This window comes from Augochlora pura, chromosome 1, assembly GCF_028453695.1.
Source record: "Augochlora pura isolate Apur16 chromosome 1, APUR_v2.2.1, whole genome shotgun sequence".
Lineage (NCBI taxonomy): Eukaryota > Metazoa > Arthropoda > Insecta > Hymenoptera > Halictidae > Augochlora > Augochlora pura.
The window spans coordinates 20548182-20574015 of NC_135772.1; the positions used below are offsets into that span (position 1 = coordinate 20548182).

Consider the following 25834-nt stretch of genomic DNA (forward strand, 5'->3'; position numbering starts at 1 on the left):
ACGGAAGAGTTCGTGCCTATCGGAAGACAACCACGTGCCGGAAGTTTCTGCTCGTAACACAATCAATCCCCCAGGCACGCAACTTTCGGGTAAAAATGGCGCGCACGTGACCATCGGCTTCTTAAATATTCACGGGTTCGTTAATAATGCCGGCGGCGTCAGTTCTGGGAATGCTTCTTTTGCACAACTATTTTTGCGGCGAGTTCGATGCGTTTCTGGCCCTTGGTTATCGTATTATTGCTTAATGCGAACTTATACCATTATTTATGTCATATTTCAATCATTGTTTATTCGTTTTATTGTTAATTCTGCGGCGCTGTTATTATCTACTTTATCCGGCAATTACGTTCAACCTTGTGTGACAGTTTCCGAAGAGAAGCGCCTGCTTTATCGCATGGTATATTTAGATCTTGCACGAGAGCATCAATTTCCATAGTGAATTCAATAATGTTGGATAAATTAATGCGTCGACGCGTTAACAAATCATGGATCAAATTTTCGTAAAAGAAAAAGTTACCCAGCAATCATCGTCAATATTTTTTTTATACAAAGACATCTGTTCTTTTCGTTCATCAATATTAACCCTTTGCCCTCGAAGCCATTTTACGCGACGAAGTACATTTTACGCGACGAGGTACAGTTTACGCGACGAGGTACAGTTTACGCGAACTTATTTTATAAGAACTTGTAAAAACAAATTGAATTCTGTCATTTTACGGAGCAGTCGGGTCTTTGTGGAGCTCTAGGCAGTCTCGTTAGCGTTTAATAGAGCAATGAACCTGGTTTTGCGACCGTTCGATTATGGCAAAGTTGAACCGAGAGGCATAGCTACCGGAAGGACTTTTATGATAACGAGACGAATCGAGAGAACGGCCAGAACGGTGGCAGCCGAGCGACTCGATTCGCCGGCGGCGTGGTCTAAGCTTCGTGCGTGCCAGAAATAGAATCTGGGTTTACAGTGGAGCAATACCCTCTTTAAGTATCGAACGTGCACTGTCACCCCCTTCGAGACTTTTCCCCCCGACTTTTGCCCCACTAGCTTCCTCTTGTCTGCCGGCTGCTATCAATTGTTCCGCCGACAATTCTGGTGTCAGCCGTTGCTAGACGTGCGACGCTTCCCGCTTCTTTCGTTGTCGCTTGAAACCCTGGATCCGTGAACCTTTCGTTGATATAAATTCATTTCTACGTTAGTACGTTGGACAAGTATGTAAGCTATTTCGATTCACTTGATATAAATGGCGTTAATTTTTTTTTTAATTTTAATTCAGGTTATAGTTAGACTTATAATAATGAATATGGTTCCTCGCCTTTTAATTTTAGAGCAGCGAAAAATCCTTGAATCACCAAAGCAGTATAGCCCTTGCATAACTATCTCAACAGATTATACGTTCTATAACTATCCACAAAAATACGTGGCAGAATCTAATGTAAAATAATTGAATAATTGTTACCGATAAATTGTTCTGAAAATTGTTTGGAATATTTCGAAAGGGGTGAACGACGCGAAGAAAAGCAGAGCTGCTATTAACCCCGGCGGCATTGGCAATGGTAATTGTCGTGGCATTGCTTATATGAAAGCGAGTGGACATAGGTGATATTGATTAACGATGATTGAATAACTCTCTCGGGCCGGTTTAATGAACGCGAACTATAAGAGAGAGAGAGAGAGAGAGAGAGAGAGAAGTGCCCGCGGAAGTTTATGTAACGAATCGGCGAAGAAAATGTTGTCTCGAGTTTCAATGCATCATTATTCGCAATTACGTTAGGGCGCGCTGCTAATGAGACGGTGTTGAATAATTGATGATCGATGAGAAAAGTTTTCCCAACATCCACGAGAAACAATACAAATTGGATGAAATTTGTTAAACTCGGCTGGAAATCTTATTATTAAATGCGAGAGTCTATTACACGTACCTGTAATTCTCGACGAACTTCAGGACTCGTGAACGTCAAATTAAAATAATTAGGATATTGTTGGATGATTCGAGTAAAATGTCCCGTTACCAGAAATTATATATAACGTTCAAAAGCGTTGACTAATTATGAAAAACCTGGCAAATTAAACTCCCTTGGATTGGGATACAAAAGAATGGTAGAAATAAATTTAAATTTCTGTAGAAATTGTAAAAATAAATTTGAACCAATCACTAATAATTGAGCAAAATATTTTGCCTTAGAAAATTACGAATAACGATTTCAATTTTACTTAGCTATAACAAATTACAACCCTTTTGTTAATTCAATGACAAGAATAGCAACAAAGTAGAAACGCAGAACGACCAACAAAATATCTCGCCAGAAGGCCACAAGCAAGCACGATGTTTGTCCAACTGTAGATAGCTGCGACGTCTCCGCGAAACAGTATAAATATCGTGATAGGTGAAGTAAAACGTCGACCACGCACAACTATGTACGACCACGCGCGACCACGCGCTACACAAACATCTTGAACCCGAGTACAAAGTAAACAGAGCCGTCGGATTAATCAACGCGGTAGTTTCGGTGGCCTTTGTGCATTAGCCACTCATTTTCCACCGTTCTAATTTTCCTCGGGGCTGGGTTCAAAGTGCATATCGCGCGGAGTCTCTTAGGTACACGAAGACATGCATATAAACTCCAAACCGTTTCGCCCTCGACGAGTCCCAATTAGCGGAACTTTGAACGCTTTTGAAATCTCCATCGCTCTGAGATAATTAATTTCGTGGCCGGCCGTTTAAAACCTATCTGGACGTTCAATTCGTTCTATTTTTCGTGGACTATCGTGGCATTTAAATCTGCGTTACGGCGGTTCTCGCCACCAACGTCGTTTTGGCTCGGAAAAATCATTAATATGGTATAATATTGGTTCAATCAGGCTCAAAAATCGCTCTATCTTTGAGCGGCTGTAATTTCGCTAAAAATAATCGCACGGAGATGAACCAAGGCTCATTTTAAAGGGGAAAGTCTGCTCTTTCAGATGCCCTAAGCTATTTTTATCGACTCTTCTTTCTTGGGCGAGAAAATTAATTTCTCAACTTTCAGCTGTCGTGAGAATTTTTAATAATTATTTTCGCGGCAAAAACTACCATGGTTATCTAGAGGGAAGCTTTACCTTTAAAACAAGCCAAACCACAGGCCTCTACGATTTTTTTTGGCCGAGTTATCGCAAATTTTGTGAACTCATCCATTTGGACCAGCCAGGGGCTGCCCAAGGCAGGCTCAAAAATCGCTCTATCTTTGAGCGGCTGTAATTTCGCTAAAAAGAATCGCACGGAGATGAACCAAGGCTCATTTTAAAGGGGAAAGTCTGCTCTTTCAGATGCCCCGAGCTATTTTTATCGACTCTTCTTTCTTGGGCGAGAAAATTAATTTCTCAACTTTCAGCTGTCGTGAGAATTTTTAATAATTATTTTCGCGGCAAAAATTACCATGGTTATCTAGAGGGAAGCTTTACCTTTAAAACGAGCCAAACCACAGGTCTCTACGACTTTTTTTGGCCGAGTTATCGCAAATTTTGTGAACTCATCCATTTTGGACCAGCCAGGGGCTGGCCATGGCAGGCTCAAAAATCGCTCTATCTTTGAGCGGCTGTTGTTTCGTTAAAAATAATCGCACGGAGATGAACCAAGGCTCATTTTAAAGGGGAAAGTCTGCTCTTTCAGATGCCCTAAGCGATTTTTATCGTTTATAATATTATGTTATATTAATATCGTGATATTGCATTCAATTAAATTCTGTATTTTTATCGATTTTTGTTCACATTTTGCAAACTAGATTTGTGTTACAATATTGATAATGGTAAATTGCTTTTGAGAGAGTTTTACCACTCGTGACCTCGGCCTATCAAATAGGGGATGAGTCGTGAAAAAGACCAATGAACCGAAAGAAATCGGTTAAACAGACGCGTAAAGAAAATTGAACGAATTTAACTACTGCCGTCGCAAGATCGTCGGCGGGGCAATTCAATTTGCGTGCAATTTGTTGCTCGAACAATTTATAACCTAATAAGGCGAGCGAACGTCCCCTTCGCAGATTAGTATCCGGGAATTTTCTATATTCGCGGCAGGTGTCGCGTGAAGAGGGCGGTAGCCAGGGTGAAGGAACCCAGGAGCAGAGAGGCGAAACGAGTTAATCAGAGTTTTCTGGTTGCCAGGGTGTCCTCTCGGCTTACGGCGGAGGTCGACGACCTGACAACGGTTTATCGCTACGAATTAAGTTTCGTTTAGTCGCGATCAAGAACACGATCTCTCCCGTGCACCCCCTTTAACTTAACAGCGGTCTCATAACCTTCATTAACGCGAAAATGTACGCTGTCTGGCCGGGGATCGACGGCTGGCGGAACGCTCCCGTTGGAGATTACAGTTCTCCCCCTCGTCGCCACGATTATGCCACGCTGTACCGCGTGATCCCTAGGGTGACTCGTTACCGGTTCAAAGTGGAAAAAAGTTACTTTGCTCAGACGCCGGCCCCGAGGTAGGTCCTTCGCTCGAACTCGACCGTTTTATTAAATTATCGCGGGCCGCTCAACACCTGACCGACCATCTGAAAGTTGACTACACGTGCCTTCGAGCTGAGCGCGGCCACCGCAGCTTTGATAGAAAACGGTGGTTCATTAGGGTGTGATTCGCCGAGGCGCTACCCAAAATTATGCTAGTGGATGAGAAAGGGATCTATGGGAAAATTTGAAATTGATCGGATATCCGTGCCGCATCGAATTCCTAATTTTTCGAATTTATTTTTCGATACTACAATCTATCGCCATCGTAGATAGTACACAAAATTTTTAGTACAGATTATTTAATAATTATCTCATTTTTTAGAAAATTTTCAGACACACCACGCAACGACTTTAGAAAAATATTTTGCAGAAACGAAGCTATCGTTCAAACATTTTTAACAGAATAGAATGCCCTTCTAAACGAGACTATTGTTCGCGAAAACAATGCTGCCTGGAAAAATCCTGAAAAGTCACGTTTTCTTACATTTTGCCGAGACTAGTTCTACAAATTCCGTAATTCTAGTTTGAACGAAGTTACGGTAGAAACAACGTCGCGCAGTGTTTTCTGGGGAACATGTTCTGGGAACGAGACTATTATTCTAAGACTTCCCAGCTGGAAAATTGCTCCAAGATGCGTCGCGTATGCAGATACTTTTAAACGAGACTTTTGTTTGACTAAACAATGTATGCATTTTTCCAGGAAAAATTCTTGAAAGTGACGTTTTCTTTCAAACACTCGGCACGAAGTTATTGTAAAAAAAAAATGGGAAAAATTCCGCCTGAGACCGAGACTATTGTTCAAACATTTTCGAATATTTTTCGAATATTTGTTTGTTTGCGAGTCTGGCGCTCGTTTCCGAAAACAGGCTATTAATTTGTTAAAGAAAAACCTGCGAAATGTCGCGTTCCATATCCGACCGCTTAACATTTCGCCGGGATCAATTCTGTATGGCAGAAATGCCGCAGTGCCGGTTCTAATGAAGCCGCTATGGAAAGACATTAAAGATCGGAACTGCCATTAAGTTTCTTGTACAATGGAACGCGGAAAGCTCGGTGGTTTTACAGCGCACGAAAATCTTCGGGCGTTATTGGGACTCGTAAAACACGGAATTGTACGAAAGGGAGGAGAGAGTATAATTTCACTTTGTTCTTAACTCGTCGCGAACTCTTCCTCGTGGCATTTATTAAACCTCTTCGGAAGCTAGTGGGACTCTGGTGAATAGAAGACAGGCCAATTTACCGAAGTGTTTCACCGGAAACTTTTGCTCTTAAGCTGTGCCAGTAACATTGGCAACGACTCGCGTCCGATAAATTCGTATTAAATATTTGGATACGAAGATTTCAGATTTCAGACTCATCTGTAAAATTTTAGCTACTAAATTTTCGGGATCGAAGAAAAGGATTTTCCAGATCTCACGATTGTTAATTTAGCTAACAGCGTCTGTTTTTGCAGGTAAGAGGAGCATGTTTCGATTTAATGGAGACGCTAAATTGGACAAGTAGCTTCACAATATGCAATTTGGGAGAGAAGACACATCGGGCGAGACCGTCTCTTCTTAGAGGAGAGCCTATCTGGATGGTACACCGGCACAGATTGCACGTGTTGCCACCGATCAAAGAAGACTACGACGGCGGCCGCTTTGACGAGCCGTTGTCTGCTTATCAACCCCGACCAAAACCCGGACCCTCGTGCGCCCTGTGTCGTATTTAACGACACGCGCTCGACCATGAATCGATACATTCCTATGGTGCCTCATCATGGTCGGGCAAACATCCTTGGCGACCGAGGTGCACGACACGGATGCGAGAAAGGGACGCGAACGGGTCAACGCGACCCTTAATCGATGGGTCTATAAATTTTCCGAAATTCAAAGCCGACATTCTGGGCACAAAAAGTAATTTTTACATGGTCCTATCGTCTGTTTAAAATTGTTTAACATAAAGCAAATGTATATATTTTTAACATTTTTTTTAACAATGTCTAGTATACTATTTGAGCATACTATCTTCAATATCTCAACAAGATTCAAGTCGCTTGGTAGAATGTTGAAAAAGTAGTACATTAAATATATATATATAGAAATTACATTAAATTAAATCGCTTTAATAATGTTAAATTTTAATAAGAACCGACAGATTAAAAACTCGTGCGAAATTTTCTTTTAAAAGCTCGTGCGAAATTTTCTTTCAAAAACTCGCGCGAAATTTCCAATGAATTTTTAACTAACCAGCAACATTTTAGAAATTCCTTTTATTTTAATTTTCAACGAACCTCGCGGTCCGATGCACATATTTTCGAACGATGAAACGAACTAGCTGCAAAGTTATAGTCCCGAAAAAGCTTCGGAAATTTTCGTCGCATGTTTTCGGGTAAAATCGCGTCGCAAATTGAAGAAGCCGGAAAGCTCGTCGCTTTGACAACGTTAATAGTCGTCGTAACGAGCGGCATGCAACGACACGGTCGCTGCGCGAACACTTTTTGTTGGTGTCCACGTATCGAGGACCCCCCGTCGACAATGCCTCGACGCGAATTTCCACGGCTCGAACGCGCCGCTAATGGCTCCCCGATGGAATTTATGATATTCATTTAAATTCGCGGCCCATCCCCGCGCCGCGATAAATTTCGTCGACGGACTTGAATTACCCGCGGCATAAATCTACTTTTAAATTTGATTCGGCTCCGTGAACGGGCCAGACTTACGCGGCATAAAGTGCTTCGCGCTGGCTACGGTGCGACCGGATAAGAGTTACAATTGCACCCCGTCCCTCGGACGCTGCATCTTCTCTCACAGTTTCCAGCTCTGCTCGATCGGACACGACTGGATTTCCGATTTATCTGATCTACCAAGTATATAGCGCGTTAATGCGAGACTTTGTTAGAAATTTTTCTTAATGTTCCCAAAACGTTTTATTTTGGGTAAAAATTGACATTGTTGCAAGCAATTAAGTAAAGAGGATTTGTGTAACATTTTAATACAGGGTGGATGGGGTCTTGACCAACTTTCCCATTTTTTGCCGTGAATCTGGAGGACATTTTTTAATTAGATTTTAATCAATCATTTTGTGTGTTTTAAAAATAATCCGACAGTTTTTAGAAAATTTTCTGTGACAGTTTTTAGAAAATTTTCTGTAACATTTTTCAGCAAATTTTCTGCGACCTTTTTCAGCGAATTTTACTGCAACCTTTTTCAGCAAATTTTCTACAATCTTTTTCCCGCTTAAAGTTTCAAAGCTTCCACGATTGAAACTGAAAAAATCCTCCAGAATTACATTACAGGTCGACAAGCGTCATCGCAAAGACCCGAGAGCCATGATCATTCAAATCCCAGCAACTTTGTTAGCTCCGTAAACTCGGCAGTTTCCGTAGTTCCAAAACACTGTTGCCAAAGATAGCGCGAAAACGCCGGCTTTTTGAAACTTCTGCGCCAAAGTGGCCCCTCGGAATGAAAAACGGATATCCAGATGGAAACGTGTGGGAGCCCGCGCGAGAAAATGGCGGCAGGGGCGCGTTACATCCGCAGCTGTGACCTGATTTACAAACTTTTTTTTTTACGGTGGTCGTTTATACCGCAGCAGAAAGAGCTGTCCCTCTCTCTCTCCATTTTTCCGTCGCTGCGACGTCGGTTTCGCGGCCGTTCGAAAGCAGGGGGCGTCAATGAAACGGCGGCAATCCGATGAAAAACAAAGTTCGGCTACTTGAGGCCCGCGCCGCTTCCGAATTTCGCGAGCGGTTTCCCGGCCGCGGGAGAGGTGAACCTAATTTCTGATTCGCGTGGTCGGCGACCAAGTTGCCGGCGAACCGTAACTTTCCTACGATTCGACCAACTTCGGAACTGTTCCGCCCGGCCAACTATGTTTTCCAGGAAGTTGCCCGTTAGAGATTACTTCCGCGAGTCCTTTGAGAGATTCGGCTCGTCACCGGTCATTGTGTCCAGGCTGGAAAACGTACGTACACGGCGGACGAGATTTGTATAGGGGCGCTAATGTTCTCCGATAAAAAAGCTGAGTATTCTGATAAGATTAAAAGTATTTCCGTTATATCGTCTCCGAATCATATTATAATAAGGGACAACTGAATTAACCGAAAGAAAATAATTATCGTAAAGAGAACTTCTAAAAGTTCGACGGATATATTTATTTTGCAGTAGTCGTGGCAAATGTTCCGAGATAATTTTAAAAGATAATTAATGTCGCGTTCCTTTCAACGCTATCCATTTATGAAATTCTTATTATTGAAACTTTTTTTTTTGAATTCGATTTCCTTCGTGCATACCTATTGCACGTTCTCTGCAAATATTTCCCGTATCTATAAATATCTCACGTTTTCTGAAAATATTCTATTCCCTCTGGAATTATTCCACGGTTTTTTAGAAATATCACGTATTTCCTATAAATATCGCACGCCTTTTAAAAACGTATGCGGAAACGTAATCGAATACTGTCAACCACTGTGTTTTATAATTGTTTGCAGATTTAGATTGGTTAAGAGAGACAGAACGTTGCACGTGCGATCCAGGAATCGATGAAACGAATCGATTTCAACTCCGGCTAGTAAAGGGACGCGTATTAATAATTTCAAATTATCGTCGCCTTTATTCGTTCGATTTTGCCCTCGCGTCAATTTATTGTATTGCATAAATTCTCATCAATTACTCCGCAATTGATCCGATAATTTTATATCGAATACACCGACCGAGTACTATAAAACGAAAGATTTTATTAATATGCAAAGTACCTCTTGCTGTCCGCTCGGCCTTTCCAAATGATTTCCTAGGAGAACCAATGATTATCCGTATCTCTGCTTGTTCGCAATTAATCTACAAAGGCGTGACGTTACACGACCATACCTTATTTCAGATAATATTGATCGTATCACCAAAAAATTATATATGCCATAACGATCATAGTTTCACAATTTTTCAGACTGCAAAACTGCTCTCAAAAATACTGTCACTGAAAATTTTATATGTAATACTATAATTACTGTATTAATAAAATCGTGTGTTGCTATTCATCGGAACGTGGTCTCGCTATTTTATTATACAATAAAACTGCGTAAAAATATTATCCATAGCTATAAATCTATAGAAAATAATAGTAGCTCATAGTCCGCCGAGTCGACGCTAAATAAATAATTGCAGCGCGAAATTGCGCGAGGAGACGTATAAAAATCAGACGGTAATTTTCTGTGGCAGTGTCCAACTGTGGTAATAACGTCCAACTGGTACCGACTCGCGAATGGACTATCGACCCTACACGGCAAAAATAACACCATCAACTTCGTCGATCAGTCTGGGACACTTATGGAACGGTTTCTCTATGCCGGGTATAGTTCATTGTTCTCCGCGCGAGCGCGTTGTCTTTCGCTTCCTGAAAAAAACGGGAGCATTATCGTTCGAAGATCCTATAACCAGAAAACCCGGTGAACCGTAACCACAGCGTTCTATAAATCTTCGATCCGAATTGAAACGAATCGAGCGTTTCTCCCAGCCATTCCGGCCAAAGACATCGCGGAAGTTAGCCGAGACGTATGCGGATCGCGTGTTTCTTTCGGGAGACAATGGGGGTGTCGTGTTCGCGCTAGGCTCTCCTACCGAATAAATTTCGCGTTCGTATCGCCGATAAAGAAACGAAAGATATTCGATGAACAGAAAAATTGTTTTTCTCTATCTCGTTACCTTATTGTTGAACAATTTAATTTTTCACGATTTTTCGGACTTTTCTAGGAACCTATGATGTCTTTTCTAAGAAGTTATAATTTTATTTAATTTCATGCAAAAATGTCAAAAATAAGTAGATAGTTCTATTGGCTCAGAGAAGATATACTACTTAAAAGGGTTGATCTAGTAAATTTATACTGTTTTATTTCTTCTTAGAAATTGTCAGGAACGAGGAATTTTCGATCGTTGTTAGTTACTAGGAAGAAAATGTTTCCCCGACATCTCCGATGACATAAGCGAACACGAATTCGACGCCGAGTCTCGGCGACACGCGCGCTGCCTCGCACGAGTTCCTGCAACGTGTCGCCCGACTTATTCTCGTGTCGCCTCTTTGTCTACGCGGGCTCGCGTGTAATTCGCAGCTGCGCCCTCGCAATTATATCGAAGGTTCGATAAGGTGGGGGCGGATTTCCGTAGCCAAGGGCCGGTCCCGTCTTTTTATTACTCCGTCTTCCCTATTTCAAACCCTTGCGCGCGAGATAGATAGAGAGGAAGAGATAGACAGATAGAAAGAGAGAGAGAGAGAAAGAGAGAGAGAGAGATAGAGAGAGAGGGAGAGAGTGAGGTCGAATATACTCGTAGCTATTCAAAGTTGCCCCGTGGGCGACACAATATCTTCGGAATGAAACGTATCGTGCCCGGCGCGGAACGATTGCGAGTGCACATGCAATTTGTGCAGTGTTCGCCTCGTCGTCGGGCTACGGCCGAGAGACGAGACGACGACACGTGTTCGTCCTAGCCGCGACACGTAAGCGCGTGACACGGGGCTGAATTGCCCCGTTTCGCCGGAAAATTGTTGTTGCCTCGATTCCCGACCGCCTTTGTTAAGTAAATTACACTTTATCGGATTGGTGTCTCTTCCTACCGGCCCCCGCCACCTTCCCGCCACCTGCTCGGAAACGGTGGAACATGGAGCGGGGCCGCGGCGAAAAGGGTGGATTAAATGACGAAAATAAATTCGGTTGAAAGGCAACGGATAATCAAGATGAGCCTTTTATTACGATAGTTACAGGTACGTGTTGCTACTTCGAACTTCGACCTCCCGTTTTATCCGGCACCCTCCTCGTCTACCCCTTTTTACCCCCTTCCTTGGAACTCGTGACGATCGTTTCGTACAGAAAGCTACTGAATGGGAATGTTGTTCGGTTTTTACGACGACGGAATGCCATTTACGCGAAGTCAACGGCAGACGTGTAAATTGAAAGAAACATTGATGAAAATTGATAATTTGTCAGGTTACGTTCAAAAATTTCTCAATCGAAAATTTTTGCAAAATAAAATCTGTGTGAAATATAAATAGAATAGAAATAATCTGAGTTGGGACAATGATCTCGGATTTACAGCTAAAACTGCATCGACTGTGAAGGGTTAATATAGTAATTAGCGAGGGAAGCGGTTAACAATGGAAGAGACGGTGTACAGCAGGAAGGCTCGTCGCGCGAGCCGCGCTTAAAATTACAAGAATCGTTCGCGGTCGGAACGATCGTCGGCAGGACGAAATTCACGGGGTGTTAACTCGTTGACGAACAATGAATGAGCCGTAGTTTAACAAAAAAAAAAAAAGAAACTCCGGGGCATTGTGCGACGCGATATTCGTCGAATGGCGAACCGGCGAGTTCGGCACGAAACACGCAATTACGTTCATTGTCAAAGAGCGACGGCATTGTTAGAAACAAAACGAACATTGGAGCACACATATTTCATCGATCTCTGTGCGCCGTAACGCGGCTTTAATAAAACAGCCAATAAACACGGCGACATAATACCCATGGACCGAATTTGGAAAATTCGGAATCCTTTGATTAATTGTACCAGAATTTTTCGATTTTTTTTAATTAATTCTACCAGAAATTCGATTCTATAAATGATTGAATTAATTACTCCAGAACGAAATAATCCGATAATTTTCCTAATCTTAGAGACCTTAATCCTTTGCACTAGAGATAAAAATTCGTGCACTATTTTTAAGAAAATTTTTACTATAAATTTTTACTATCTATATTAATAGAAATAGCAGAAGGAACAATAATAAAAAATCATCATCGTACAGTGACATCCGATTTTTTAAATAAAATGTTCTTACACGGCTTTCTATATAAACGGTCCACATTCCTGCGAACTTTCTTAACCTAAATACTTCGTTCACCCTTTTGATATTTCGCAGACTTATAAAAGATCTCGATAAAAGTATCGAGCGATCCTGTTCCCTGATACTTCCGCTGTATGCGCGAGCGTAACGCGAAAAGAGCGAACGCGAGGAACGTTGCATGCGTGTGCAATCTCTGAACGAACGACTGAGAAATGAATGAGCTCAGACGTGTAATAAAGTTTCAAAGAACGTTCTCCCCCTACCATTCCATTTCCTATCAAATTAATAGCAACAGTTCCCTTGCTCAGACGGCGCGTCACTTTTTAAAGAAGAGCGTCTCCTCCGAGGGAGAACGCCGTTTCATATACATCTCTTCCAATTCATTATGCGAACGTGGTTCATACAATTTCCGTCCCGACGTTAACGTTTGTTCCCTCGTTCATGGAATTTTTATTTTATTTAGTTACGACGTCCGACAATTTTTATAGACGATATGAAAACCGAAGCTAATTATACTTTGGCTGTTTTTTAATTTTTAGGTATTATGCGGTAAATTCAGGTCACCGGTTCCACTTTGAAAAAATTAACCCGTTTCATAAAATGTCCGAGCATTATCGCGACCGGCTGTGGACAGTGAACGAAAGCAAAATCATTAATTGTTGCATAAACCACTCCCATTGTGCGGAGCATACAGATTTGTGAAATACGAGGAAAACCACACGCAATCGTCCCATGGTTTCCATCTAAAGGAACCGTCCACGCGACAAACTCAATTTCCCCGTCGTTCCGGCCTGCGTAAAAATAATCCGTGAACCGAGAATTTACATAATCCAGCCTGTTATCTCTCCAGTGAAAAGCGTTCGCCGTCCCTTCGACGGAAACGTAACAAAACGCGTTTAAACGATGTTTTCCCCACCCCGTCGGCAAAAGCCTGCACGAATTAAGCGACGAGGAAGGGAAAGCAATTTCTCGGGCTGCCCGGCGCAATGATTAACGCGGGAAGAGCATTACGACGGGCGACGATAAAAAATCCGCGCGGAGAAAGAAACGCGGCAACCCTTTGAACGGCTCCCGCAATTGAATATTGCATTCTGATCTTTCGACGGCGGCTGGGCCGGTTGCAGCGGAGCCTTGCGACACGCGAATGTAACACTCGGGGCGCACTTAACTGAAATACAAAGCAGCGGTAAAGGAATTTCCGCGACGCGTACGACGCTCGGTGTCTCGTAGTCTTTGATTTCCTATCGTTGAATAGTCGGCTCCTGAATTCCGGATGGGATACCACGCGTTTCATGGCAGACTGTCTATTATGGGGAACTGTGTTTCATGGTATTCTGCGTTTCGCCGGGATTTCGTGGAAAAATCTGTTTTACATAAAAATATCATTTCATGGGGAATCTTGTTTTATAGAACACTATATATCATAGAAAATAATGCGTTTATAGGAAACTGCATTACATAGAGAAAATGTCTTTAATAGGAAAATATGTTGCATAGAAAACTACGTTTCCCGACCAAAAATTGCTGTTATAAGAAGGCTTAAGAAATAATTGAAAAAATTCCGAATTCGCAAAACACAAAAATATATAGAGAAAATAAATAGCAAATAAAATAAATAGATATTTAGAATCGAAATTCGATAAAATTTCTAATTTAACTTTTCGAGGAAAAATTGTCCCTGATATATTAAACGAATTCCCCTACCGTAGTTATCGTTCTAAGCTGCTCCAATGAGGCACGATTTTGTATAAACATCTGTTCTCTATCGATAACTGATAAGTTCGAACAATGAAGATTACGAACAACTCGTATGGAACTTCTCGTTTTCGAACGAAAAAAATGTTGACCAGCTTTCTTTCCCTGCCGAATCTCGTTTCGGCAAAATAATTGGAAAATGTTTAATCGAATGCAGCCTATTGACATTCAAATATCATTTTCAAGATAAGATTGATGCAATCATCAATTTCTTCATTCGCAAGCTGTTCGACATGATGAAATTCAACTAATTAGCTTTATCTTATCAAATCGTGTTCCATGAAAATGTTGCTAAAAGAAGATGAGCGCCACGAACTCGGAAAAAAAATAGATCCACCGATTCTTTCAGAGGAAGAAGATATTATCAGAGTCTCCGGGGTACGAAATTGCCGTGCAACATTTATCGAAGCCCCGGACACATTAATTCGCAACTTGTGCGTCTCGCAGGGTTGCATTAATATTCACGGGCCGGGTCACGGTAGGAGAGGCGTAAATTATTTAAGAGGCGAGAAGCTTGTTTCGTAAAAGCAAAAGGGAGAAAAATAATTCCGGAATTTCCGATGGCGTACACGTTTTATGCAGGACCCACGCTTCTTAATTTGTAACTTCCGGCGACGTTGCTTAAATATTCGAACGACAAAATTAAGAAAACAAAATAGCAAAGGTGGCTCGTTAATTATTGCGAGAAGAAGAGAAACGCATTCTTGCATTCGTTAGCTTGCGACCTACGCGAGCCTAAAAGTTGCATAAATATTAAAAAATAGAACAAAATAAGAAGAAAGAAAACTGTTCTCTATTGAGTTGCATAAACATCGATGACAATCAAATTGCAGCGAATCAACTGGGAAAAGGATGAACTAATGCGAGAAGATTGAAGATAAAGGGACATCTTTCCCGCGTGGCCTGATTAATTCGCATCTGGATCGCCCCGCAAAGCTGCATAAATATCAACCATCGTCAAACGGAGAATTGCAACGAATTTACAGAAAAGGGAACCCGCTCTGTTCCGAGAAAGCACGGAGACGGTATCCGTGGCCTGGTTAATTCGCAACCAGCATACCCTACAAGTTAGCATATATATATCAACCGCTGTCAAAGGGATCGGTGCAACGAATTTACAGAAAAGAATAGCAACAACTGTTCCAGGAAAATCCAGAGACAGCATCCGTTTGTCTAATTAATTGGCAGCCAGCACCGTCCCGCGATGTTTCATAAATATCAACTCACCGGCGAAGAGACAAGTGCTACGAATTTACAGAAATAGGATCCGCGATCTGTTCCAGGAAATCGCGTAGACGGTAACCGTGGCCTGATTAACTCCTAACTAGAGCGCCGCGCAAGGTTGCACAGATATTAACCATAATCAGACGAAGGCGTACGAGCGAAATTACCAGAAAAAAGGGTTGACATCCCTTCCGAGAAAAGGGAAAACGCTCGGAGAGAGTCCATTTACCCGCCGGCTGACTAAGCTCGCGACTACCGCGTCCTATACAAGGTTGCATAAATATTAATGAACACCGTAGGGCGGAGGGAGGGGCGCGTCGAATTGCGTGCGATGACGTGATTCCTTTGGGGGGAGTCCCTCGAAGGGAGTGTTCGCGTTGAATATTTTAGCTGTCGCCGGCTCGTTTAATTAGTAAACACGTCTGCGAGAGCACGGCGCGGCGCGCCGGTGGGAATGATCGATATTCAAATCGACGGATATCGGGGCACGCTTCTTCTTCTTCTTCTTCTTTGCGGCTGTTGCGAGTGCGAGCGCGAGGGAGGGCCGCACCCTCCCCGGTTCACGGAACGAAATTTCCGATGCCCCTCGCCTCGACGCGGGGGATTATCGAGCCGATACCATTCCAATATGCATTTATCGGACGGCAGCCGATAGAATTGCATGGGAGTCGCCGACTTACGGGGAAGACGCGGCCAGAATTATCGGATTTCCCGTCGGCGGACGCGATACGGCGCGCGACCGGCTCGCCGGAAACCGAACGCAACCCCCCAGAGTCCCTTCTTCTCTGTTTCGTCGAGTTTCTCGTTCCGAAAACGCCGCGGGAACTTATCAGATCCCCGGGACGTGAACCGAAACTTGGAACGAGAGAGGACGCTCGGAAAAATCAGCCGGAAAATTAAGGCGAGGTCTATCAGTGTTATGGTGTTGTAGTAGTCGGTGGATTAGGGCGAGGAGAAGGGATCGCGCTTGCGAGAGGGTAGTTTCGCGATAATGGCTGGCGGGTTCTCAGATGGCAGAGAGACGTCCTAGAAACGTCCTAGTAATACAAACGTCCTAGTCTCGATTGTACTATGAACGTCCTAAGAACTTTCTGTGGAAATCGAAAAGTCTAAAGGAAGACCTAAAATGGACGCCTTTAAAACGTCCTCTTTATTGGATGAATATAGTGGACGTGTTGAGAGAGTCGCTTTTATATATTGGAAATCAATTTTAAACCAGTGTTAGCAAAGTGTTAATTACGATGTCTGAGACCAAAGAAATTTTAAATTGAGTATAGTTAGGCGTGGCAGCGTAGGTGGCATTCAACGTAGGGGGTGCTTTAAACAATACGCGATCTAACGTTGACTGAAACGATATGGATTCTTATAATAGACATTACTCGCTATTATTATACGGTTTATCATTTTTTTTATTCCAATCATTTTTAAAATAATTAATTTAGGCTTCTATCAGTCTCTATTATTTTTGAGAAATCGTTTGTAAGTGAGAAGATTATCGTTACACTGGTACGAAAAGAAATATGTAACACGATTTAATTAGTTCCCCCGTGATCATTATTAAGTAACGTGCACAGCGGGTAAGGATAAATAATTTGCTAAATTACCTCACCGGAGCCGGCAGAATCAAACGAGATGAAACTTCTACAAAAGTTTGCTAAAAGATAATAAAGCAATGTTCAGGTCGCGCAACTTTCCACGAAGCTAAAGATCCGAAGTTTGATCAACTCTACGATGTACAGGGTTTCCAAGATCCACGAGCAATACTGTAACATTCACTTTGTTTAACTTTCTTGGAACTTTTTAATAGCGAGAATAAACTCCTTCCTCCGCTGCGTTAATTTTACGCAAATTAAAGCCGCGATCTTGCTATAAGCGAAGCAGTTTTATTTATTAATAAACGTGCGGAGATAAAATTGGATCTCTTGGACTCTGTCTCTATGGTACAACGATGTGGTTCCCCGGAGCACTGGTGGCATTAAAATGGAGTCTCGGTTCCGCGGTAACAACTTTTTTCTAGACAAGGAATAAAATGTTGAAAGTTGCATTAACATTCTATTCAACTGATTTTTTTTTTCGTGATACGAAATTTTTTTCGTAATTTCGTAGATTTTACGAAACAGTCGACGGAAGTAAAAACTTGCATGGATATTTATAAACTTGTTAATTTCACATATAAAAGTACCGGAAAAAAATTACGGAAACTGTTCGAATAAAAAAAAATAGAACGCTCGCGTCGCGCGCAATAAAACTATGCAGGCGGACTTTTTAGTTGAATCCAATATCATTCCGAGCGGCGAGCACGCAGAACAAACACCCAAGTTCGTTTCAAAAGGCGTTACCGCCAAAAACAAAACAGCGCGGAGCCGTGAACACAATGTATTCCGTCCTATGCATCAAAGTGTCAACAGTAAACAAAGAGATCGATGGCGTCGTACCCCAAATTTGCGCAGCGATCGCGAGCGCAGAGATCGATAAAACGCAATAAGAATAAATTCACAGTACATGGCAGAAGCGGAAACTGTTAATGGGATTCCGGCCTCCCGAAACACCATCACAGTCGGCCAAGTATCCCTCTGTTCGTCAAGATTTATTTCATCTTATTCTACCTTAATTACTATTTTCTTTTTATATTTCTACATCGACTCTTGGACAAGAAGCCCTGATAAAAATTAGAAAAATATAAAATCTTGAAAAATACTGCTCGACAGAGGCAGGCATAATTAATTAACGACTGTCAAAATTTCTGAAAAACATTGCTCGACAGATGCAGATATAATCACTTAGGAATTGTGAAAAATCCTGGTCGAAATCACGGCAGCCAAAAATCCCCAAAAATCCACGAAGCCCGCAAAGGATTAGTCACCGATGGGTTCACTGTGTCATGCCATAGACGAGCCCCCATAAGACACTTGTCTGACTAAGAAGCTGGGTCACTTACCGGCAGACTGCTCTTCCGAAACATCGGCAAGCCCGATGAACTCCGAGACGGGCCGGGAAATAATCGAAACTCGGTACACTGCACGGTCCTCTTTAGGGGGATTCACTGTGATCACGATCGAGATGCGCGTTAGATACGCCAGCCAGACGAAACGCGAGCGATGGATTGCGTCGCGACGCCGCGTGCCGACTGAAGCCGTCGTTTTTCCTGCCGGAGACTCGGTTCGCAGCGGGAGGGGGACCGGGTGCGTCTGCCGACGCCGTGGTACGCGAGGCGTCTCCCACCCGACGTTGTCGACTCCCTCCCCACCCCCGTGCCAGACGCAGTCTACCCCTTTTAGTCAGCCCCTACCTGCGCGGGTTCGGCTCCACGTGGTGCGCAATCGTCGTCGGCCGGTCGACGATCGCGACGCCGAGACGCCGCGCGTCGCGTCGAACAGTCCGAGTCTGCTGCCCTTGATTGTGCTTTTTGATCGCGTTTCTGTGGCTAGACAGCTGTTGCGGTGCGATCCTCTCTCTCTCTCTCTTTCTCCCTGTTTTGGTCGCACGCGCCACCGCCTATGGGTGCACCCTGCTCGTTTCGTCGTCGGAACGGTGTACGACAGATCGGACGAGTCTGCGGTTCGGATAACGGAGCCTCGTCTCACACCGACAGCTATAGCAACGGTCTCAAATTAAAGACGACGGATTTCAATGCCAGATTTATCGCAGATCATATCGAGGTAACTATTTTATATATTTATATCACTTTTAATATTTATGTCATACTACGTAATAGTCGCAAACAAATATAGAAACAAGAAAGAACTACGTTCGCTGAACGGACAAACATTTTAAATCATTTCCGTGAAATTCGTTTCGAGTTTCCGAAGCAATTTTTAAACGAATCATTTAAATTGAAATATTTTACATACTCGCTTTGATATTTGTTATCAAAGCCCGACACACTTTTCCGACGGATCGCAGATTTTCAAATGCCGCGAGCGCGTAGAAAATCTTGGTGCGGCGATATTAACGGCAGAATCTGACACGCGCGTGTGTACACGGCGACGGAGATCACGCGGGCAACGACGCATTAGCAAACTTTTGTTTACCTGAAAGTCTAAATAAATCACGAAAATCATGAAGGTTATTACCGTACGGTCGGAAGAGCCGCATTAAAGTTCACGGAGTTCGATAGATTTATAGCGGCTGTTTATAAATTGTTCATAATGCCAGACGTAACGCGTCGTAAATAAAGATATACGGCAGCGTTTAAGATGCCATCAACGATCTCGAATCAAATATTTGGATGGCCATAAAATTTCCACCCGCAACCCGGCTCGCCGGCCCCATAAAAATCACCCCCGATCTCCCAATCACCCTCGAACACCGGATTAAATCGACATCGAGTCGGATACGCGCCCGTAAGAAATATCTAATTTACTCGTGGCAAAAGTTTCACGCGCGCGAAGCGGTTATCGATGAATAATCGATCGCGCGCTCCCTCCACCGCGTCGCACCCACGCGAATTCCTTCGCCGCAAAACCTGCCCCGTCATTCTTCCAGCTAAGTCCTAATGAATAGATTGACTCGACTATTTCCGAAGCTGCATCGACGATGGAGAAGTGTCGTAATCCATCACAATTACACCAACACCGAACCTTGGTAAACGCACCGAACAACTTTGGCATTGTTTCAAAATGCAAGAATACGAAAATGACGATAGTTTTGAACAAGTCGAAAAAATCCGTGGAAAGTTCCTAAGGAAGCAAGGTCGATCGTTTTAGGGTAGAAAAGATAATATGAGTAAATCTGTAGCTGTTCCATTTAAACGGAACAGAACTTTAGAATTTTTAACTTTTATTAATTTTTTTTTTTATATCTATCTACGATATGTTAAATTTGCACCAGTGTCTGAACACTTGCGAGCACCCATACACCGAAAACAAACAGCCCTGAGAACGGCAAACCCGACAACCCCGGCAATCACTGTAAAGACGGCGCAAGCAACCACTTGAAAACACTCCACTAAAAACAAACTACCCCTAAGAATCATACCGAACCATTTCCAACCCCGCCTCGACCCAACAAAGCGGGCACGAGTAACCGCAGCTCCGCCGAACGGCAACCACCCCCGAAGAACGACCGCCGGAATCTTGGAACCCCCGGTCGCCCCCATCCCCCTGAACAATGCAAAACAGACGCGAGCAGTCGATCGGCGTTCCATCGAACCGAAACGATCCCGAGACTGCGGGAAATCGGCGGCAGCGTTCGCCATCGCGAATTCCGAAGAAATTCCAACGCGTCCCCTCGCGATCGTAGTTGTCATTGTGCCGGGTTATCAGCGTCGTCGGCCATCCCCTCGGATCGAAAACACGGGCCGGCTTGGCATTGTGCAGCGAGCGTCGTCGCGCTCTGTCTGGGATGCAGAGCCGGCAGCGATCGATCCGGGTGCAGTGCGTTCCCGGGATGAAGGGGGATGCACCGACTCTGCAACGGGCGGACGGACGAAGACGGGAACGCGCGAGGAGGACGGGGACGAGAAGAGAGGGTGTCGGCGTTGGCCGAGGCAGAAGGGGTTAGGAGCGGGGCGAGAGCGTTATAAATTTTGGGACCGGGTTCACGGGCTGGTGAAGGTCAAGAGCTCGGCCTCCGGAGGCTGCCCGCGGAGGCTCCGTTCGGGGGTGCGCGGACCAAACCCATCGGTCTCCGGCGCGAGATGGCGTGTTTTTCGAGTAATCACGTAAGTGCTTCCGCGATCGGGTAATCTGGATTATCTCGGGTGCTAGACAGTCCGGTCGGTACACAGGAAGTTGCCCCCGGACGATTCCGAGGTCTCCGTTCGTCTTTCGGGCCGCTAGGGCCGCCGCGCGAATGGAAAAGTCGTTCCGGGGAATTGGAAAAGACGCCGCGCCACGGAGGAATTATGGGGTTGGCCGCGGGGTTCGTGAACTCTGAAATCCGACGCTTTGTATTCGGTTTCTGCTCCCTGCCTCGTCTAGCTTCGCCGTCGCTTCCAAGATTCTATCTAATTGTGAGTCAATGCGTGGAACCCGATCTCGTCGCGCTCCGTCCCGCCTGCGAATTTAATAAATTATGTATCAGCGTGTTGTCTCGTCGAAGCTGACAGGACAATAGATTGAATAATAGATTGTGCCGATATTCTATAACAGATTACAGATATATTAGATAATAGATAGTTTGACGACGATTTAACAAAACCAATTGTCAAATTTTATTTTGCCAATCCGTAGTCAGGTGACATATTTTATTACTTAATCGACGAGGGGAATGATTTTTGGTTTAATTCTTTTCAAGTGCTATATCGAAACGTTACAATTGTTGGATGAACTCGCTTGCAATGGAATCGGGATGTTGGCAAAATGGCAACCTAATTCCACTGCTTATTTAATGGTGGAGTACCATTATAGCCTTGCTATCGGTTCGCCACTCGAATTAAATCCTCCCTGCCATTGATTACAGTTACCAACGCGCGTGTCTCGCAGTTAGTGCTATCGAGTCGAAAATTGGGTAAAACGCGTGTCTAGAAGAGACCCGTAGACATTCTCGCGCGAACTACAACTTCGGGGCGAACGTAATTAAACCTCCTCGCCGGCTTAACTTTAGCGCTCCGCGCGTTAGGATAAAAAATAAATTGCGATGAAAAAAAAGAGTTTATTGGCTGGGGCGAGAGTGAGAACTTCGTCTCGTAAAAGCTGTAATACAACGGAATCGTTTCGGTAACCCACGATTTGCTGCTGCGTGTACATGGAACGAATTACATAACTTTCCCTAACCGTATACGATTCCTATCGATATTGCTCGACGATCGAATTATACAATAACGAATACCACCGACGAAACGAAGAATCGCCCGACGATCGACGATTCGTTACGAGCGCCTAGCCCTCGGAGACCGACAAATGACGACTAATAAAGCAACGCGTCCCCTAAAAAAGGCAATAAAAGTCGGCGGAAACAAGACGTTTAGATCGCAGCGAGCGCGCGCTCGTTTCGTTCGCAGGCCGGAACCGTGGTCGTCGCGATCCAATCAGCGGGTAGAAAAGCAGCTCCCTCGGCCCATGGGAGGCTTCCGCATACGAATAGCCGGCGAATCACGGCGACGTCCGTCCGTCGATCCTCTCTCGATCCTCTCTCGATCACCGATCCCAGGAGCCGTCCGACTCCTTCGTCCGCGGGAGAGACAGCTGTCAGAGGGTGTCCAGCTCTCGGCTAATGGCCAATTTCGTTGAGACCCCGTCCGGCACGCGTTCGTTTGTCATGGTTACCCGTGCGACTGCTTGCCAGACTGGATTACCGGCCCCGCGTTTCACTTTACCTCGCCCCGCTCGGCCACCCTCGATCGCGTGTCTTGCGTGGAACCGTCCTCTTAATATTTCCATCAGCGGTCGTTTACCCTCGTGGAACGCTAGCCTGGCATGAGTTTCGGGATGCCTGGTGCTCGTCGGAGTTTTTATTCGAGCTGTTTGTTCAATTAGTCGATTTCATGTTAATTTCGCTGTTAAACCCTTGCGACTTATTTCACAGAATAAAGAAAGAATATTTTAGGAAGTTTCGATCTCTAGTTATTTATGATTTAAACATCATCGACGCCTTGAACTCTCGCGATCGCGTCAGCGTAGCTCGCCGATACGTTCGCGTAAAAAGACCGGCTTAATAAAAGTTGGCCTATCAGCCGCCGCCGTGGTTTTCGCCGCTTCCGAACTTCCGGCGCGCCGGATTTTACACCCTGTTCCAATGTTCTCTCCGCGAGCGGGTAAACTTCTCTGGGCGAGAAAAAAAAAACCGCCGAAATCGTTGGGAATAAAAACGCCGAAGGTCGCGCCGTAAAATTCCGATGCACGCGATGCAACGACGCGGTTCATTTCCGGCGAGTTTATCAAGCGGCCGTGCGCGCAAGTCCGGATCGCTATCCGTGAAATTTGCATGCACACAGGGGGGAGTCGACATGATTTACAACCTGTCGATATCACGCTAATACAAAAGATGAATCGTGCCCTGTCGAGGACTGGATCAAATCGGTTCGATAACTTCGATCGACACGCGGCTGAATTTGAAACTGCGCCGAGGAAGTTTTGCGAATCGCAGACCGGCTATCCGACTCGAGAGAGCGCACAGCATTTTCCATTTTCGTTGTATTTTTATTCCTTTATTTGTTCTTCTTTCTGTATTTGCTTTCTATATTTACTTGCCCGCGCACTGTCTTTATATTTGAGAAAGTATGGCTTTTACGCACTTGTATAAATATTTGATTTCTTTCAAGGGGTGGTTGCTCGCATGTAAGGCCAAGTAGATACTCGCCGAGCATCGGAGAAGAGATTATAATGTAATTACTATTTGTAATTACGCTACGATTATCGAAGGCGTGCTCAATCAGCGAACACGAAGATAAAAGGCAAACGAAATCGTACTTGTATACTGTTACGGTTTTATTGCACGGACAGTGTCCATCGAGTGAGATGCGCACGTAAAATCGACCACAATCACGCGATACAATATATTCACGGCATCGTAAATTAAGCATATAATTACACGCACTTTCGTCGTTTGGTCACAGCACGTCTAGTAGGACTATTATAGCACGAATGTTGTAGAATGTTATAGCACGAGGAGCGGACAAATTCTCCGGCGAATTCGTCGAATTCGGCGAATCGCTTTCGAAGCGGACAGAAAGATCCGCGCGGCGCAATTATCGTTTCGACGATCACGATTTATTCGCCGCGTCGTCCCCCTTCTTCTCGTCCTCGTCGGTCTCGTCGTCGTCCAACGACAAATCCGAGCCGTCCTCCTCCTTCCGCGCGATCGTTTTCTCGCCGTCCGACTCGTTCGTCGCGCGCTCGTTCCTCTTCTCTTTGGCCGCGGCGGCGGCGGTCTCCGAGCTGCTCTTTCTCTCCGGCTGGTTGTCGAACTCGTAATCGTCGTCCTCGCCGACCTCGTACTCCGCGTTGTCGGACCTGAAGCTCCAAAAAAACGGGACGCCTCGCGCTCGTAAACTGTTTATCGCGGCGATTATCGTTCGCGAAAGTGGAGCGAAAATTCCGCGGCACGGCGACGGAATCGGTAGTTCGGTACCGATCGTCGTACGATTCGCCGAAATGTAACCGCGCGTCGTTTTCATTTTCCGGGGCTCGTTTCGCGAATCTCAGTCGTTTAGGTCGTTATCGAGACTGCGCGCAATTCGGGATTACTCGATGGGTGCTGCGGGAGATTTTACCGTGATGGAAAATTGCTCGAACGTTTTCGCGAACTGCATCGCCGATTCGAACTTGTAGGAAGAAATCGGATCGCGTGACACTTCCGTTCAGATTTTATGCAACTTAGAATCACTTGTTCGTGCAACATTTTATTGCAAAGCGATTTCTTTAATGAAACAACTGTTCTCGTTTTTGCGCGATGCCTTAAGGCTGCAGGCGAGTATAAAATCTTATCGCCAGCCACCCGCATCGTCGACCGTACAAATGATTCTTTTATGTCAACGACTTATTACGATGCACGGTAGTTGCATCATATCTGGTTGTATTTTTAGGCACGTTGCGACAGAATTTATGGAGCACGAAATCAGCATTTTTAAAGAAATTTCACTGTCATAAAATCCTACCACTTTAGTGACAATTTGATTTAGTGATACCTGCTGCGCCTTCTGCCACGTTTACGTCGACGAGATCTCCGCCTTCTGGATCTAGATCGCCGCCGCTTCCTACGCGATCTTCGGCTCCTAGGTTCTTGCACATCTCCATCCGCCCATTGGACCGGAGACCGATGAGGACTTCGCTCCTTATCTTGTGAAACTGTATTGTCGATGGACCCGGCGTCCCTCAGATAAATGCCGTCGTTCGCAAGGTTCGAAGTCACGCGAACTACTCTGCCGCTGTCATCTGTTGGAATCAGGTAATTGGCCTCTATGCCGAAGTTTAGGGCTTTCTGGATGTATCTCTTCATATCGTTTGTAGCTGGAAGTCGGAAGAAATGTCGTACAAGTTCTCCGTTGCAGAGTGGTCCTTATTTTTTTCCTTTCTATATTCTATGTCCCTTTCTATTCGGTTTGCAAACTATGAAGCGGGCGTCTTTGTTTAGTTTGTGCTCAGCTGCGACGCCCGTTTCAGAGTTTTCAACCTAATATGTCTATCCTAAGACCAACCTTCGAAGTCGTCCCTTCTGTATCTTGGATATTTCTCCCGTTTGATAATGCGCGGCGCCTCGTTGCTCTTGTAGATTTTTCTATGTTCTTTGACCATGTTTTTGGCGTTGGTGACTCGGGGATGCAAGGATTTCCGAACTGTTCTGCGACGCTTAGGTGATTGGGGCAAAAAGCTGTTAGACTCGGCCGGCTGAGGGCCCAGCCTGAGGTACTGGTAAACGAGCATGGCGATGTTTGGCTTACGGCTCCGCCCTTCTGTAACACAATCATTTTTGCGTCACCGAGCAGAACGACCTCTCTTTCTCTCTCTCTCTCTCTGACGTTACAGTTCCTCCGCAGCTCTCTACGTCAAAGCACCCGTGACCCACGGCGCGCGTACACACTCGCGAGACATTTACGCGCGGCGGTCCTCCTAACCTTTGCTTGCGAAGTTTCGTGGCAAGGCCGGTGGAAGCGTTGTCCACTGACTCGAGACGATTGACATTTTTTTT

The 25834-nt window shown here is 44.6% G+C and overlaps 3 protein-coding genes across 3 annotated transcripts in view; 1 reads left to right on the plus strand and 2 right to left on the minus strand.

Annotated features, from left to right (window-relative positions):
* Nucleotides 1-18373, minus strand: part of LOC144467992 (uncharacterized) — a 100188-nt gene extending 81815 nt beyond the window's left edge. Inside the window, exon 1 of the mRNA XM_078177055.1 lies at nt 18204-18373. The gene's annotated coding sequence lies outside the window, so the exon portion shown is untranslated. The remainder of the gene's footprint in view (nt 1-18203) is intronic.
* The window catches only part of Task7 (TWIK-related acid-sensitive K[+] channel 7), a 55868-nt gene that overhangs the window by 8578 nt on the left and 21456 nt on the right, over nt 1-25834 (plus strand). The gene's annotated exons all lie outside the window — the stretch shown is intronic.
* The window catches only part of LOC144470813 (uncharacterized), a 3126-nt gene continuing 1201 nt past the window's right edge, over nt 23910-25834 (minus strand). The window contains exons 2-4 of the mRNA XM_078182357.1: nt 25344-25598; nt 24834-25155; nt 23910-24159 (exon numbers count right to left, since the gene is read on the minus strand). Coding sequence (XP_078038483.1) covers nt 23910-24159; nt 24834-25155; nt 25344-25598 — 827 coding nt within the window. The remainder of the gene's footprint in view (nt 24160-24833; nt 25156-25343; nt 25599-25834) is intronic.